Consider the following 17,107-nt stretch of genomic DNA (forward strand, 5'->3'; position numbering starts at 1 on the left):
TGAAAAAGCACTGTGGGTTGAGCAAGATTATTTTTCTGAGAAAGTGAAGTGTCCAAACTTGTGTACTCACAGCTATTAAAACCCTTCCCCTCCTATGCCCTCTCCCTCTATATCCAGACTTTTTCTCTTTGCAGTTCCTCTGGACAGGCTTCAAAATCTCAGTTTTTCCTTCCTGAAGTAGCAGCAGAAGCTGCTTCATCTCAAGAAGCACCACGGTGCCCCTGCTCCTCACACATGGTGCCTTCTTGCCTTGAGGTCTCAGTTTTGGCACTGGCACCCCATTATTTGTGCATTACACCTTCCCTTCTCTTTACTCTTCCCTCCCCAGGTGCAGCAGCAGGTTCCCCCCTGGCTGTGACTTCAGGGGGAATTTCTGACAGCCCTGATGGGGAACATTTCCCTCACCTTCCCCAGGCCCTGACCACACCACATGTGTTTGTAAAACCCCCAGCAGTACAGGCCTTGATTGCCTTTTTTGTTTGTTTTCTAGGAGGAAATTCTTTTTACTGCACTTGGTATTTACTTCCAGAAAGAGCAGGTTACTTGAGGTTACTCAGTAGTATGAAAGTAATACAAATATTTAACATTTTCACAAGAGAATCAGAATTAACCATGAGGCAGCCACACAGTAAAGTTGCCTTGATCTCACTGTAAGATTTAGGACCCTCACAGTTTCCCATCTGTCTCACAGGGTTTTACTATGAAAAGCCTCTTCTTTTTGGCATGGAAAACTTATCTTGTCAATGGCCACACAGACAGTTGGTGTGCTCAGCTGAAAACCTCACAAGAAATTTTTTCAAGTCAAAAACTTCTGCCTTTTGACAGTCATTAGCACTCAGCTGTTCAGAAGAATTACATCATCTTCTTGGTTACAGAGCCAATTCCTTCATTTCTTGAGGGGGTTTCTCCAGCTTCTTCTCCATTCCTTTACCCAAACAACTGACCAAGTGACCAGGGCAAATAATGAAGGGGAGGTGACAAATGCAATGTCTAACCCAGGCACAGGAAGGTGTGGGTTTTTAGGAGCCAGTATCAAAATGAATTTGCCTGTAAATACGGTGAAAACCTCAGACCAGTTTTTGAAATGCTGGTAAACACCACAGTGAAGGCAGGGTGAGGGATGGACTCAGTGCAGGACAGAGTTTCCATGTCAGCAACAGAAACAAAGCAGAAGTTGATGGAACATGTGAATTTATCCACTCCTTTGAGACCAACACATTCAAATTCAAATAGGTGGAAAAAATGGGGAGTGAGGGAATGAAATAAACAAGCAGGGCATACAAGGAGACAGGACAGGAGGGATTTTCAATCCACCTAGTAAGTTCAAATGAACATCAAACAGTGCAAAGACAGGAAGCAGTACTTATATTTCAGAAAGGGGAATATAAATCAATACCAGAACTAGAAGTGCTAGTTTGGCCTCACTATCATGCAAGCCTTTCCAAAGCATCTGGGACACAGCACAGCTGAGGACACAGAGAAGAAGAGGAGACAGAAAACCCCAGAGAGGTTTGCCAGTTTGTGCTGTGGTAGCTTGGACAGGAATTCACTTGCAGAGACAGTTCAGGGTGCTCAGGCTTCCCTGATCCCTGTGCCAAGGTGGCAGATGTGGCACAAGGCTATAGGAGGCTCACACACATCTGCAGCAGCAGCTGCAAGACAGACAGAGCAAAACCCAGGATGGTAGAAATGTGTTTTTTGTTGATGGAGTGACAAAATTAGTTTTTATTTTTTTAAAAAGGAAAAAAGCTTTGGTTTTTGAGTTTGGTTGGTTTTTTTTGGTTTTTTTGGGTTTTTTTGTTTTGGTTTGGTTTGGTTTTGTTTGGTTTTGCTTTTGCTTTGTTTTTTTTCCTACACAGGATCATGTCCAGTGAAGCAAACCAACCCCCATCAGGATGTCCTCCCCTGACCAGGCACTCAGTTCTGAAGAAGGCTGGATCATAATGTTATCTTGTTTACTCCTGTAGGCTCACCCCACTAACAATTAAGCTTTTACTCCATCACTCCCCCATTAAGGGATGTTTGAAAGGGAGAGAACAGTACAGTGAGCAGGGAGGTGAAAGCTGGAAACAGGTTACCAAACAGGTTTCAGGCACCAAACCTATCACACAGTTAAAAGTCCAAAATACCTCAGGAGAAACCTGAAAGAAAATGTGATGCTCAGGAAAGCAAGCTGGGAAGCAGCAACATAAAGGAAGATTAGGTCATCACACAGGAAAGCTGAAAGACCTTGAAAAGCAGGAGAGGAATGCAACACAAAATACGTAGAGAGTGTGTGTGTAAGGATTAACAACTCCTGCTCACACAAAGGACAGTTTATTATCAGGACAGCACCACAGGGAGAGAGACCTTGATGCAGCAAGGCACTCATAGCATGAAGCAGCCACAGGAGAGGCAGATTGGAGCCCAAAACCCCTCAGGAAAGTACTTCCAGAGCCAAAAAGAAGCTGCCTCCTTGCATTGTGAGACTTTACCTGTAGGGCTGTGTGGCCCTTCAGCCATCAAGTTCAAAAACATGGATTTAATTTGAGCTGCTGCTGAGAATGGGTGCATAGGAGAGACTCAGGAGACAGGACAGTATTTTAAAAGGAGATTTAAGGAGCAACTTATGCAGGCAAGCTAAACAAAAGCTGGAAGGAAATATAATCCCTTCATAATACATTTACTGACAGCAAGCACCATGAAAGAAGAGTAAACATATTAAGAAGAAAGGATTATATTAGTGCAAAAACTAAAAAAAGCCAAGGAAAAAATCTCCATGGGCTACAATTCCATCTAGGCTTGTAAAAAAAACCCCAGTCATTAAAGCAGCAAAGAGCTGGGATGGCTTTTGAAACAAAATGGGGAGTTAAAAAACAACAGGAACGGTACATCACGGTCAGGATAGTTCACTCCACCAAAAATAATCAGAAATAAACACCAGGAATGGTTCCAGTTAGGAGTGCAGCAGTGACATTAAAGGAATGGCACTCTAAAGGAATTTTACCCCTTTCCATTTGAGTATGAAGCAGAAAAAGAAGGGAGACTTCTGTCACAGCCTGCTCCATCCAAACCCTCTGTGCCAAGTCCCCAGCAAGAGAATCCTCTTTTTCATTGCCTTTTTTGTGGCTGTTTCTGTTGTGAAGTTCAAGTCCTCTGGAAACAGACTGCACTAATGGAAAGGCTGGCAGAAAAAGCTAAGACTAAGAATATTTCTAATGTTTATTTTATTAAAACAAAACAAGCAATACCACACAATGAAAACAGGCCGCCTCATTCTATATATTTAGGCTCTGGCCCAAAATTGGGGTGAAGGCAACACATAAATAAGGCTTTATCAAGGGGCAGTGTGGTGTGACCTCCAGCCACAGAGCAGCTCTGTTCCTATCACCACAGCTTGGGCCAAGCAGCAGCATTCCAGCCATGTCTGCAGCACTGCACTGTGCAGCACACACCAATTTCTGTCAGAAAATTTCAGTTTGGGCAAGTTGCAGATAGAGATTTCGATTTCACATGCAAACATTGAGAGTTTGAAGAGGATGGGGGGAAAAAAGAAAAAAAAAGAAAACACCAAAAGAAAACCAAACGGCCTTGGTATCACCTCAGGAAATTCAAGACACAATTATCATATAAGAGAACTCCTGAGGTGTTTAGAGAAAGGTATGCATTTAAAGAAGAAGGAAAAGTAGCTACCAGACTGACACCATAAGATTATTATACCCTGTAATTCAAATAAATATTCAGGTTGTACCTTAAGTGAAGGAATAAGAATGATTCAGAGAACTTTTTCCAGCAGCTGTGCACAAGACTATTGAAATGGGTTTTGGCAGAGTTCAGAAGAACCCAGTGCATGAAAACAAACCTTTTTTATCCCAATAAATTTGAAAATGTGCTTCTATTAGTCTAAGCTGTTTTGAAAGCACATCAGATTTCTGTGTGCAGTGTAACACCTCGATTAAAATGCTGGAATGGCTCAACCCAGCCCTGCCTGTCCCTTCCAGCAACATTTTAGACACTGCACTGCAAGACAGCAGTTTTTTGTGCTGTTATTTGCAGCAGCTCTCCCTGGGGTCCTGGCTTCACACATGACACAGCACATCAATTTCAGACCTAGCAGTGCCCTCTCCTTAAAATTTCCCATCTTCCAGTGGCACAGAGTAAGAAACACTTGTGCCAGCCCCACAGCCCTCCCAAGTCCAGTTTCTCCAGCCCCACTGCTGGGGCAGGGATTTTATTACCCATTTATTTCAGGGTACTGGAATTTTTTTTTCTAAAAAGGAAGAAAATAATTACACAAACAGCTTTACATGTTAACAATCCCCAGCTGCCACCCAGCTGCCACCAGTCAGGGTGTGCCTCTAAGTTGTGTATCAGGCAGATAAGCATGCATAGTTTTCAAAGGAATCATAGCAGAGCTGCTTAGCATCTAAATCAGATGAGCAAAGCAAAATAACAAAGCAAAACTAAAAGAAAAGCATTAGGCTAATTTGATGCAGGTGCCTAATGTAAGCAGTCACTAGGACAAAAATGCAGGAACTATCATTGCTAATAAACATATATAGGGGTTTTTTTTCCCTTTTAAAGCATTTTTACTGTTCCAAGAGCCACATTCTGCCTTATTTTAATTTCACAGGCACTGAACCACCTCCCAGTATTTGCTGTGGGAGAGGAGGGAAGAAATCACTTGTTCCTCACTGGATACAAGGACCAGCAGAGTCAAGACTTCACCCTCAGGACTCTGCACCTGTTCCACTGATCCTGACTTAGCTCCCACTTAGGAAGCAAACCTGTCATCAGCCACACAAACAGCAAGAGGAGACAAAGATGTTTTCCAGTCCCAGGAGAGAAATTTCCTTCTTCTCAATGCAGTTCCCACTGCCCACTTCAGCAATGGGATGGGGGAACATCATCAGGACTGTGGAGGTGGAGGAGAGGGCTGCTCCATGAGCTCACTGAGGGTGTAGCTATAAACTTGGCATAACCCTGGGTATTGTGCATTTGGTGGAAGCCCTGGAGCACATTCTGCTCACAACATGCAAAAGAAGTGAATCAATGCAGGGAGTTTGCACAGGTTCTTTAGAGAGGCAGCCTCCTACCTGCCTCGACAAACACAGGTCAAGGGTACAGATCTATTGACAAATAACTTTTCCACTCACACTAATAAAACATTTCCTGACCCAAAGTACACTGAAAGGCAACAAATCCAAAGTTTACCTTCTCTCCAGCTGACTTTACAATGCTGGTAACTTCTTTAACTGCTAGCTCAAGTGGTTCTGCTGGGTCATCTTCCTCAAACGTAAGCAACTGACAATCCTAACAAGGAAAAAAAAGAAGCACATTAGGTGATGAACCCATCACTTGAAAACAAGCGATAAAAATGCACTGCCAGTCAAGTTCCTGGAATTGCAAATGTATGTCAAAACTTCCATGTATTAATTGCATGACACCTCACTACATAATACAGGGTAGAGCCTGAAAACATATACTTAGGACATAACTATGGGCCTAATCATAACTCATCTTTCCCTGTAGTAGAATATCAAGGTACACAGTGCAGAGCCAAGTCCATGAACAACAACAGGGTTCAGCAAAACTGCTGTTCTTCAGCAAAGATTTATCAGTGCTGCAGTTTGAAAAGTCGAGTTTGGTTTGGCCCACTAATAGGGCTGCAGTAGGCTATGCCAAAAACTAAGAAACCCCAAATATCATCTTGCACAGGTGAGGAAAGAAGCCTTCCCCTGCCCAGCCCTCCTCATCAGTGGAGGCAGACAGTGATGACAGCAACTCAATCTTCACACAGACAGCAAGGCAAGGCAGCCTTTGGGCACTGAGGTCATACTTTCAGAAGCATCAGCACTGCATTCTTCACCTGCTACCCACACGGAGCACTCAGCCTCGCTTCCCTCATCACCCCAGGTTGTTTTGCACGCAGGAATTTCATTAGCTTTGTGCTGCTGACATTGTTTTGGGAGGCTGACAGCAGGAGCAACGCCACGCTGCAGCGCCAGGTGCTGAACTCCTGGCTCCACCTGGGCAGGGAGGGTGTCCCTGTCCCTTCAAGGGGCTTTGCCCTCTGCTCAGGGACAGGAAGCTGTCACTTGTGTCTGGTTACTTTCGGTTCCCAGCACCTGTGCTCAAGCTGTCTGGACCCTTCTCTTCCACAAGTGCACGGCAAACCAACCTTCATTTCTTAGCACAACCCACTCTCTTCTCAACCACATTGCAAAATTTGAAAGGGTGCACAAAATATTTTCTTTCTACTGCCCAACTTACAATGATACTTGGGAAGTGTTCATTTTTATTCCTTATCTTTCACACACACATGTTGCCCCACTCTTCCTTCTTCCCCAGCCTGCTCTCTGACACGTAAGAAGGAACCTCTTCGGTCTGGGACGCACGCAAATTCAGAGAGCTGGGGACATGCCACTTCCTAGAGTTTATCCTCAGCATTTTGCACTGACACGACAAGGGTTCAGTCCTCAGGACATGGAAATCAGCTTGCCACAGCCTCGCTTAACCTCCTCACCTCAGCGGGCATACCATCACACACCAACGCGCAGGATGCCACACTGTGCCTTTTCCAGGAAGGGCAGGTTGGGATGAGAAGAAATACCAGGTTTTGTGCATCCTCCGTGACCCGGGTACAGGCAACCTGACCAAACCCCGAGCATCCCATCCGCCTTCCAGCAGGCTCGGAGCTACCAGCCCCTGGAGTTACAGCGCACACAGCAGGGCCTGAGGCACGGCGGGGGAAGCCCAGCTCTGGGAATTATTTGCCGAAGGACGGGCCCCAGGCCCAGGCCAGGAAGTTTCCATTGTTTCCTCCTCCCCACGCCCGAACAATGTTATCGGCGGAGCGAACCCCTGCCAGGGGCTGCGGGGGTCGGGGCTTTCCTTCCTCCCCATCCTTCCCTGCTCCCACTCCGCGCCTCCGGCCGGCTCCCTCCTGCAAGCCCTGCCAAGCAGCCACCGAACGCACACGTGTAAATACACAAACACACACACACGGAGGGTCAGGAACACACCCGGCACATCCCTGCAGCAAGTCCCGCCGTCTCAACAGCGGGGAGCGCCCGGAGCCGCGTCCCGGCGCGATGCCCCACGGCCGGGAGGCGCCGGCCCCGTCCCGGCGGGCGCGGGGGAGCCGCCGCCGGCCCTCCCCGCTTCCTTCCCTCCCTCCCTCCATCCATCACCTGCATCCCGGCACTCACCGCCCGCTCCGCCGCCTCGGCTCGGAGCGCCGCCACCCAGGCCCGCCGCCACTGCCGCCTCCAGCTGCCCCGCGACAGCGCCCAGGCCAGTACCGAGCCGCCCTCCTCCAGCAGCTCGTCCCGCTGCACCGGGGCAGCGGGGGCCGGCGGCGGGCGGCCCCTCCGCAGCGCCAGCAGCGCGTACTGCACCAGGTACACGGCCAGCGTGGCCAGCGCCGCCACGAAGAGGGCGACCAGCGCGCCCCAGCGCAGCTCGGCCAGCCCGCCCGGCAGCCACGCCATGGCTGACCATAATGGGGCCGCGACTCCGGACGGGTCCAAGGCGCGCCCGGCTGGGAGCGGCGGCCGCAGCCCCGCACGGCGCTCGCTCGACCCGCGGGCGCCGGCGCAGGGACCGGCGCTGCCCTGGGACGTGCCGCGCTGCCCCGCCCGCCCACGGCGCAGTCCCCGCCCCGGGGCGGTGGAGAAGGGGCCCGGCCCCGGCCGCAGGCTCGGCCCGGCGCCGGCTCTGGCTGCTGCCCAGCGGGGGCGGTTGCCAGGCGGCGAACGCGGCCCGCCGTGTCCCGCAGCCTGGCGGCGGTGGGCGCCCGTTGGCTCAAGGACGGAAGGGGGAGACGGGCTTGGGGTGGGCACCTGGTGCTCCCGGGGATAAGAGGGGTTTGGGATGAGCCCCTGGGGATGCGACAAGTTCATGATGTGCTCCTGGTGCCCTGGAGTAAAGGGGCCCGGGGTGAGTTCCTTGTGCCCCCGCAGGTAGCGGAGCTCAGGGTGGGCGCCCGGTGCCCCCGGGGTTAAAAGGACTTGGGACGGGCGCCTGGTGCCCGGGGTAGATAGAAGGGCTTGGAGTGGGTGTCCGATACTTCAGCGGGTAGGGGGGACGCGGAGGGGACACCCAGTTTCCCAGAGACTGAGTGGTTCGCTGTGGGTATGGGGCAGGTGCCTGCTCTGTTTCTTTCCTAGTGTCTGTCTTTACCTGTGGCACCTCCCAGCCAAAGACCCTCGCTTGATTTTTTTTTCCCAATCCACGTGGTAAAACAAGCCTTGATTAAGTTATGAAACCTGGTCATGCAATGTCATTGTAAGATCTTGCTCCTCTTGGCTTTCAGCCCCTTGAGAGCTTTGCCTTAAAGGGCAGGAACATCTTTTCCTTGCTGGAAACTGGAATTCCAGGCCATTGCAGTGTGTGCCATGGACCACAGAGGGGAATTCCCGAGGCCCTCGGGGTGCTGGTTCTGCCCTGCTGCTCGAGGGAGCTGTGCAGGTGCAGGTGACAAGGTCCCAACGCCACATGGGCTCCCAGAGCAGACAGCAAAGGCTTCTTGGCTGGACATTCTCAAGCACATTCCCAGCTCAAAGCAGAGGCAAGAAGAAGAGGGAAGCGAGGAGCTGACAGAATCCTGGAATGCTGGCAGCTGGAAGGGACCCTGAGCAGGTGTTATGAGCCCATGAGGGAGAGAGGCCTCTGCCCAGATGCAGGTGCAAAGGAGGCCATATGAGGACAACATATGGATTTTATTTAACATGGATTTTATGTGACAAGAAAGGGGAGGTAGAGCAGTAGAAAGAAAGAGGAAAGATGTCTCAGAGAGAGAGCAGAAGATAACTAGTTGGAACTAGAGTTAAGGTCCTTCTCTTCATTCTGTGGTTGAGTGGGTGTTTATTTTAATTTGATACTATTATTTACTTCTAAAACTGTTTCATCTTCTTATCTTCTTCTTCTTATTATTTACTACTACAATTTATTTTTCTTCTTCTTGTTCTTACAACAAGAAGAAGAAAAATAAATTGTTATTTATTTATAACATATAACATATAACATATATATATAATTGTTATTTATTTGTAACTGTTATTTTCTTCTTATTACTACTACTATTTCTCCTTCTTCTTCTCATAATTCTCATTCAACTTACTATTCCTATTCCTTTTCTTGTTCTTATTTACTACTATTAGTTCTGCATAATTTTCTTATTCTTACTCCTTTTTTTTGTTGTTTTTGTTTTCTGTTTTTTGGGTTTTGGGGGTTTTGTTTTGTTGGGTTTTTTTGGTTGTTTTTTTTTCTTTTTTTGTGAGTGGGGAGGTTGTGGTCTTTTTCCTTACTAATACCATTTCTTAAATTCAACCTTCACTCTTTTGGAAGAATCACTTGTGTCACAGTCCTGCAGTGACGTTCCTGGAGAAACACCTTCTGTGTGTGCCCATTCCTCACAGCTACAATCCCAGAGGACCAGCATCTAATCCTTTCAAGATGAGAGAAAACGGCCTTCCATTCCAGCAGGAGAGGTTCAGATTAAATATTGGAACAAATTTTCCCTGACACAGTGGTCAGGTACTGGAAGAAGTTGCCCTGGGAGGTGGTGGAGTCGCCATCTCTGGAAGTGTTGAAGAGTTGCCCAGATGTGGCACCTGGGGATGTGGTTTTGGGGTGATGATGGCAGCATGGGGTGCCAGTGGGACTGCACAACCATCAGGGTCTCTTCCCACCTTGATGATTCTCTGGGATTCACCTGAGCCCCCATGGCTGCTGCTTTGGGGCTGGCCACACCGTAACTTTTGGCCTTGGGGAGATGCCCCTGAGAGGAAGCAAAGCAGCTGGGGATTGCTGGGCCTGGAGGACACATCCAGACAGAGGCAGCCCCGTGTGGCTCCCTCAGGACACCGGGCGGGCTCTGGGCCTGCGGGGCCGGGCCTGGCGCTGGCAGCGGGCACTGATTGTCCGGCTGTGCCCTCAGGCAGGGCCAGCGGAGCAGCGCCCGCAGCGCCCGCCTGAAGCGCGACGGGCGTTTCTTGGGGGGAGCCGGCTGCTCCCTGAGGGCCTGGGCTCCCTCCTGGGAAAAGCACAAAAAGCAGCTGAGCTGGGCAGGCACCGGGCTCTCTGTCCCTGCCTCCTGCTCCTCAGGAGAAGCTGCCGTGCTCTGAGGAGGCCCTGGGCTGCCAGGTGGGGAGGCAAGGCCCAGAGCAGCACTTGGGGCACGGCTCAGCTGCCCCGCGCTCAACCCAGGCCTCTGAGGGACAGGCACTGGGAGCCCGTCTGCTGCAAAAACTCCCAGTCCAGTCTTTGCTCCCCATCTCTCGGGACTCTAGCTGGTCAGTGACCCCAAGATACATTAGAAACTATTTTAATGTAACTACATACTTTTCCCAGCCCAATGGTCGAAGAAGGAGTCAGAGCTCTTAGTTTCTCAGTCTCAAGGTTGTTTATTGTTCCTTAGCTATAAAATTTTTTCTCCTGTCCTGCCGAGGTCCACTCAGCAGGACAGTCACAGGCACTCTGCCTGCCCCTGGGGCAGTGTTATCTTTTTATACTAAAAACTACGTGTACAATATTTACAATTACTTTCCAATACCTATTACTTATGTTAGACAGTGAGCTTCTACTCTAAACCAATCTGTAAGTGCCAACATCACAGCAGAAGATGGAGGCCAAGAGGAAGAAGGAGAAAGGCTGGACATGGCAAGATTCCTCCATCTTGCCCCCTGAACCCCCATTCTAAGAACTCCAAAAAATCTATTTTTCACCCTGTGATAAATTCACTATCATTCTACTTAAACTGTCGTGGCTTGTAATTATTCATCTGATGTTGGTAATTATTTTTTCCAAGGGCTAAATCAAAGGCACAGGGATCTTGGGCTCTGTGCCAAGGTCTCTGAGCCCCCTGGGCAGCAGCTCGAGTCCTCCAGGGCAGCCAGAGGAATTTCCTGGGCTCTGACACCCATCTTCTTCTTCACTCAGCTCAAAGAAGCTCAGTTTGTGCCATGTCCTTCTCCCACAGCAAGGGCTTGACCCCATTGCTGTGGATGCTCACATGTTCCCAGTTGTCCTGAGCAAGCTCTTTGTCACCATCATTGTCCCAGCTGGACTGCACAGAGGGTCTGCTACCATTGCCTTGGGACAACTCCTGGCCAGTGGAGTCTTCCTCTTTGGAAAGCTCTTGGCCAACAGAGTCCTCCCAGTCAGACAGTTCTGAGGAGCTTCCGACTGCTCCTTGGGACAGCCCCTGCTCCTTGCATTCTTCCCCATGGAAAATTCTTGGTAGCTAAGGGCTTCTCCCTGCTCTGCTTCTGCTCTCCTCATCCCAGCTGGAGAGCTCTCCACAGCTACTGACATCTCCTTGGGAGAGCTCTCACTCAAGAGACTCTTCCCAGTCAGAAATCTCTTGGCAGCTCCTAACATCTCCTCTGGGAAAGCTCATGATCCATGTCAGATTCCTGCTCTGCCTCCTCAGTCTCTGGCACACCCATTGCCCCCACCAAGTGCTCACTGAGGGCCTGCTCTTCTGACCAGCTGGGCAAGGGGCTGGGACAGGGGGTGTCCCTCATGGCTGTGCCTTGGCCCCAGGGCTCTTGCATGGCTTCCCCAATGGCACAGACAGCAGATCCAGCTCACCCTCAGCACGTTTGCAGGGGATGGGAAGCTGAGCAGGGCAGGGGCACCATGGAAGGATGAGGCCAGGCACAGGGACCCGGACAAGCTTGACAAGTAGAACCATTGAGAACCTCATGAGGTTCAGCACAGCCAAGGCCCAGGTGCTGCACCTGGCCCAGGGCAATCCCTGTGTCCTGGATTCATCAAGGTTGGAAGAGACCGTCAAATGCCTCAGATTAGTGCTGCCTCCCTGACCACTCCAGCACTGGAAAGTGCTGGATCTGAGATTACCCCAGGTGTCATGTTACAAAAATAAGCATCATAGCTTATAGTTATTCATTGTTATTTAATTTAATCATAGTTACTTAATAAATTTCATTTTTAAAGCTGTGAACACAACAATTTACAAAAAAAAAAAAACCCAAGGAGTATATTCCGTCACTGAAATTAAAATAAACACAAAAACAAATACATTGAAAAGAGAGAAAATCAATACAAACTTTCCCCACTAATTATCTGCCTCTGTGCTCCAGAGTCTGTTTTCTACATGAAAGAAAGAGAAGGTTCATAAGAGGCCATTCATGCAGTCTAACATGAGGTTTGATACAAGTGCTTTGTCAGGAGAGTGTAACAGTGTAAAATATGCTTGGTTTGTCAAAGCTACACTTTGGCCAGCAGAGCTTTTTGCAGCATTCCAGGACTCTGTGTGATGCCGCCTTTACCTGTGAGGTGGCAATAGCCATGTCTTCATTGAGATTTTATAGCCTCATGACCACTGCATGCTCCTCACTGACAGCTCTGCTGGCAGAAGCAGACCTGGAAATCTTCATTCCTGAAATGTGATCCCTCAGCATGTCCCTTCATGGAAGAGGGGACCACTTCCCCTTTCACATGCAGCTTTTCAGCTTTTCTCCCAGAGACAGGTCACAGCCCTGTCCTTCCTGCTGGCTGTGGCAGGTTTGCTCAGGAGTTGTGGGGCCAGGAGAGGCACAAAGCCAGAACACTGATCCCCCATGTTGTCCTGCCCTCATGTGGACTCTCCAGTTTGTTTTCTGTAGCCCCTTTCTAGGTGAGGCTCAGCACGTGGGACACATCTCGTCCATCTGAGTCACCATTGTGAGTCTTTGTGACAGCTGTCTGAGGAGGAGGGTGATGGCTGTGCAAAGACGTGGAGCAAGGGCCAGGTGGGATGCCCAGAAGCCTCTTTGGAAGGTGCTCAGCAGCTTGGCTGTGGAAACCCAGGGCACAGTGAATATTTCTCTGTCTGCCCTGGGGTGCCCTGACCCCCAGGGAGCACTGACTTTGACCCTCATTCATGGAGAAAGTTCCCAGACTTCAAGATAGACCAGATTCCACAAAAGTGTGAAATAGATTATAGAGAGCAGTGTAGGTGCATCACTTGGTGAGAAATTGAGGTTTTGGGGTTTTTAGTGTGCTGTGGATGGCAGCAAGATGGAGGGCACAGGGTGTTGTCCTGGGTTTCTTCTTCATGCTTCTTCTTCCTCCTTCTCCATGGGTTTGGGTGGCATTTTGTAATTGGGCAGAAAAGTCCCCATTGCAGCTCTTTGGGATCAGTTATTGGGTTAAAAGGGAAAATAATCCAGGTGTCAGTTCTTCATTGGATAGTTGTCTTAAAAGTCCTTGTAACAAGAGATTGTTGCCATTTTGTGCCTTCTAATGAAAAGCTGCTGAACTCACAGCAGTGAGACTGTTTTACTGATAAGAAATAATAAACAGCTGAGCCTGAACATGAAACACCATCTCAAGTGCCTTCACTCCAGACCCAGAGAAACCCACAGCTGAAACCCCCATGCCTGGCACCAGGGATGTGCCACCAAGCAAGCTTCCATAAGCTGGAGCTGGTGTGGGGACAAGGAGGCTGGGACATGTCTGGTTCTTGATCTGGAGTAACCCTCCAAACCCGTGGCTTCCAGAGAACATCCTCTTCTTAATGAAGGAGGCTTGCTCTGAATAAAAAAAGCTCAGAGGTGATGACATCATTAGACCTCCACCTAACTGCTCTTATTTTCAGTGCATTTGCAAAATCAGGAGACATCTGATCTATCCAAACACTAATCTCTGTAGAAGAAAAAGCAATGTGTCCACCATGACCTCATAGCAGGAAAACTGCAATTCATTTATGGTCATTTTGTTCTTCTTTGCCCAAATGCCTACATCTCTTAATTGCTTGAGGAGATACACTGCCAGGAGCTGAGTGTTTCATCAGATCAGAAATTGGCTTTGTTATTAAAATACAGGTCTGGTCCTAAATATGTCTTGAAAAAATGACTATATTTACAACTATGAATGTAATTGTTGACAAATTGGCTAAGTTTCAGAGCAGATGGGTCACAATGTTTTATTTTGGCCAATCATAATTTTGAATTATGTATTAAGGTATAAAGTAAAGCTGCAGAGCCATGTTTCAATCCTATTTGAATTGACCCAAGTTAGTTCACCCTGGACACTTGTACTTGCTTTTGAAGCCCTTCATGCACCAATAATGCAGCTCCCAAGGGGTCATGGTTTAACCCAAAACCAGAACACAAGGAAAAAAAAACATTGTGTGAAAACAAATAATGGCACCATGGTGTGTGCATTAACCATAGCCCACCTGTACACCATCCACTAATTTTATCAGTGTCATAATTTATAAGTGTCATTATTATAACAATATTGCTTTTCCCTGTAGGATCCCACTTTTGCCTTTCTCAAAATCTGGCTTCAAACTTAAAGACAGCAAGTTTAGATTAGATTTTAGGAAAAAATTCTTCCCTGTGAGGGTGGGGAGGCCCTGGCACAGGGTGCCCAGAGAAGCTGTGGCTGCCCCTGGATCCCTGGAATTGTTGGACACTGGGGCTTGGAGCAGCCTGGGACAGTGGAAGTGTCCTTGCCCATGGCAGGGGTGGCACTGGATGGTTTTTAAGGTCCCTTCCAACCCAAACCATTCTGTGATTCCATGTCTGGTACTCATTCTATTCCAGAGTGATCACAATTTTGCAAAAGGGACAAAGGCTAACAACAGACATTTTGTTTGGAATGCACCTGGCACTGCAATGGAAAAAAGGAAAATAATTTTTGGGACTATTATTTTTTCTATGACGATGACTCTTCAAAAATACATTAACCAAAACTTCAGTGAAATACCCTGAGTTTTTAGAAACTAAAACAACGTCAAGCTGCCCTTTTTAATTTTTTTTTTAAATTTTTTTTTCTCTCCTTTATTTTCACTGCTGGATCCGGTTCTTTTCTCCCCAGCAGAGAGCGCCAGGATCCCCAGAGGTGCTGATGCTGGGACTCGCCAGGAGCGTGCGCTTCTCCCGGGCAGGACAAACACCCGTGAGCCCCTCAGACAAATGCCTGAGGACGCTCAGACCGGCTGGCTTTGGGAATGTGGGGCATCAGAAAGGACTTGGTAAGTAGCAAAAGACATCTTCACGTTTTAGACTGAGAGCAGCAGCACAAAAAGGAATTTTGTAGGAAAACAAGAGGCTTTGGAAAATGCCTTCCTCCAGAGGAACAGTGAAAATGCTCCAGTTCAGATAAGAAAGGATCTGTGCATAATATGGAGAGAGGGCTTCACCTTCAGTGTGATGCTTTTGAGTGTGATGGTGCAGTCTTTTTTTTCTGTCTCCTCCTTGGTGCCTGTACACAGCATTAGAGGCACAGAATAGATTATAGGATCATCTCCATAAAACAAAGATTCTATGTGATTCTCCCTCTATTAAGCCTTGTAGTAAATATTTGGTAAAAAATACTCAATTTCAAATCTCATTTTAGTATCTGTGAATCTCCTCCAGACTTAGAATTTGGTATTTTTACAGGCTTTGTTCCTCATGCTTTTTAAAAATTTGTTTACATGCCTTTACAGACCTCTGTCAAATTTCTCCTGAAACAAATAACCTGAATGTGAGCCAACAAGGCAAAGTTTTCTTCTTGTGGCATTTGGCTGCTCAGATGATTGATGAGTAAAGAAGCAGCAGCAGCAAATATTGCACAGCTGTAGTTGTCACACCTGGGGAAGCCCTCAGGATGTGCAGTCTTCAAAGACTGTTCCAAGAGCACCAAAACTTCCCCTGGTGCAAGACTGTAGAGGAAATATTAAATATCTTTTGGATAGGTTTTCTCCAATAAAGTGTTTCATATACTTTATAGGATAAATTAATGGATGACAAGAGTAATAAATACAGTTTCTGTCAGCCAAAAAGGGTTAGAGGTGTCACGCCTCAGGAACACCTCATTCATTAGGGAAGAAGGGGATAAGTGGGAACCAAAAAGAGCCATATTAATCACAAATGACACCTTAAAATGAAGGCTGTTTTTTTCTTGCTGTTCTTTTTGGCAGGGTCACAGCGTGCTCCTCTGTATCTCACACTCTGCTGCTGTTGTCACCAGACTTTCTCTCACCTCTTCTTCTGCCTCATTGTCCTTTGTTCCTTCAGCCATCTGCCTGCAGAGCCTGCAAACCCCAGCATGGTCTCTTCCTTCCAGCAGAAGCATCCCTGGATTTCAGTAATCCCAGCAGGTTTTTGACACCAGTGGACTTCAGTGGAGAGATGCATGTGGCTGGGTGAGAGCCTGAACCCTTAACTATGAGCTCAAGCTGCTGACTACAACCAGGGCTGCATAACACTGAAGAGCTCAATCCATCCTAGATCCTGGACTGACAGGACATTAATAAATTATCAAGGGTTTATCAATTCAAAGCAAATTCTTTGTCAGCAGAAACTGACTTTCAGTGTACTCTTTCAACACATGCAAAATGAAAGGGAAATAAAAGTTGTGTATGTTGCTTCATTGCAGCCTTGAAAATTTTTATTGCCAGAGTATTTCAGGACTGGAAGCAGAAATATTATCCCTGTTGGTCTAATAGTAAGGATGCTCCTGTGTTTGTATATTGAATGATAGATGGAAATATCCTATGAATGGAAAAGTAAGCATTGATGGATTTGTCTGCACACCAACTGTCTTAGAAGGGGACAGCTGGAATTGGAACAAAAATAACCACAAAAACAGGTGCAATGCTCATGGCATTATCAGTCACTTTTAATAATTTTGATTTGTTTATTGAGTTTTATGTCAAACACAGGCTTTTTGTTCTCTGGAGCATTTTCTGTGAACCATTCTAGCAGAGGTCAGTCTGTGTTAACAGTGATGGAGAGGACTGTGTGTCAATATTACCTGGATGCAGGAAGAGCTGGAGTTGTTCTGATCTAAAAGGAGAAAGGGAGAGCCACATCTTTGGGGGTTTAAGACTGTGAGTGGGTCAGAGAGCAGCTCTCCACCCTCTCTTTGCCTTTTCCACAGCTCCATAAAGCTCCCTAACCTGTGAGGGGCAGGGATACCACACAGAGGGACAGACCACAGGCCCTTTGTCCCCATTCTCAAGGAGAGGCCCAAATCCTCCTGAGCTCAGAGTGCCCTTTTAACCCCTGATCCAAATGTTTGGCAGAGCTGGTCCTGCAGCTCTGCCCTGTGTTCCACCTGAGCCACTGTCCTGTCCTCAGAGGTCAGTGCACACACAGAGTGACAAGTGCTGGGGTAAAAAGTG

General features: G+C 47.8%; 1 protein-coding gene and 1 long non-coding RNA gene across 6 annotated transcripts in view; one reads left to right on the forward strand and one right to left on the reverse strand.

The window, feature by feature from the left end:
* The window catches only part of C2CD2 (C2 calcium dependent domain containing 2), a 40,332-nt gene extending 32,446 nt beyond the window's left edge, over positions 1–7,886 (reverse strand). For all 4 annotated transcript variants that reach the window (XM_071430186.1, XM_071430187.1, XM_071430189.1 and 1 more), the window contains exons 1-2: positions 7,191–7,886; positions 5,194–5,292 (exon numbers count right to left, since the gene is read on the reverse strand). In XM_071430186.1, the coding sequence (XP_071286287.1) occupies positions 5,194–5,292; positions 7,191–7,883 (792 nt within the window). In that variant the 5' untranslated portion in view covers positions 7,884–7,886. The remainder of the gene's footprint in view (positions 1–5,193; positions 5,293–7,190) is intronic.
* Positions 7,242–16,353, forward strand: LOC139591530 (uncharacterized). 2 transcript variants are annotated; one of them, XR_011679662.1, is made up of 3 exons: positions 7,242–7,382; positions 14,818–14,971; positions 15,902–16,353. It is a non-coding gene; the product is annotated as an uncharacterized lncRNA (long non-coding RNA). The 2 variants fall into 2 exon arrangements; XR_011679663.1 differs by lacking the exon at positions 7,242–7,382 and adding an exon at positions 7,832–9,519.
* Positions 16,354–17,107: the final 754 nt, after the last annotated feature.

Source organism: Agelaius tricolor, unplaced genomic scaffold, assembly GCF_023055355.1.
Source record: "Agelaius tricolor isolate 1412-34295 unplaced genomic scaffold, bAgeTri1.0.p SCAF_7, whole genome shotgun sequence".
NCBI classification, from domain to species: Eukaryota; Metazoa; Chordata; class Aves; order Passeriformes; family Icteridae; genus Agelaius; species Agelaius tricolor.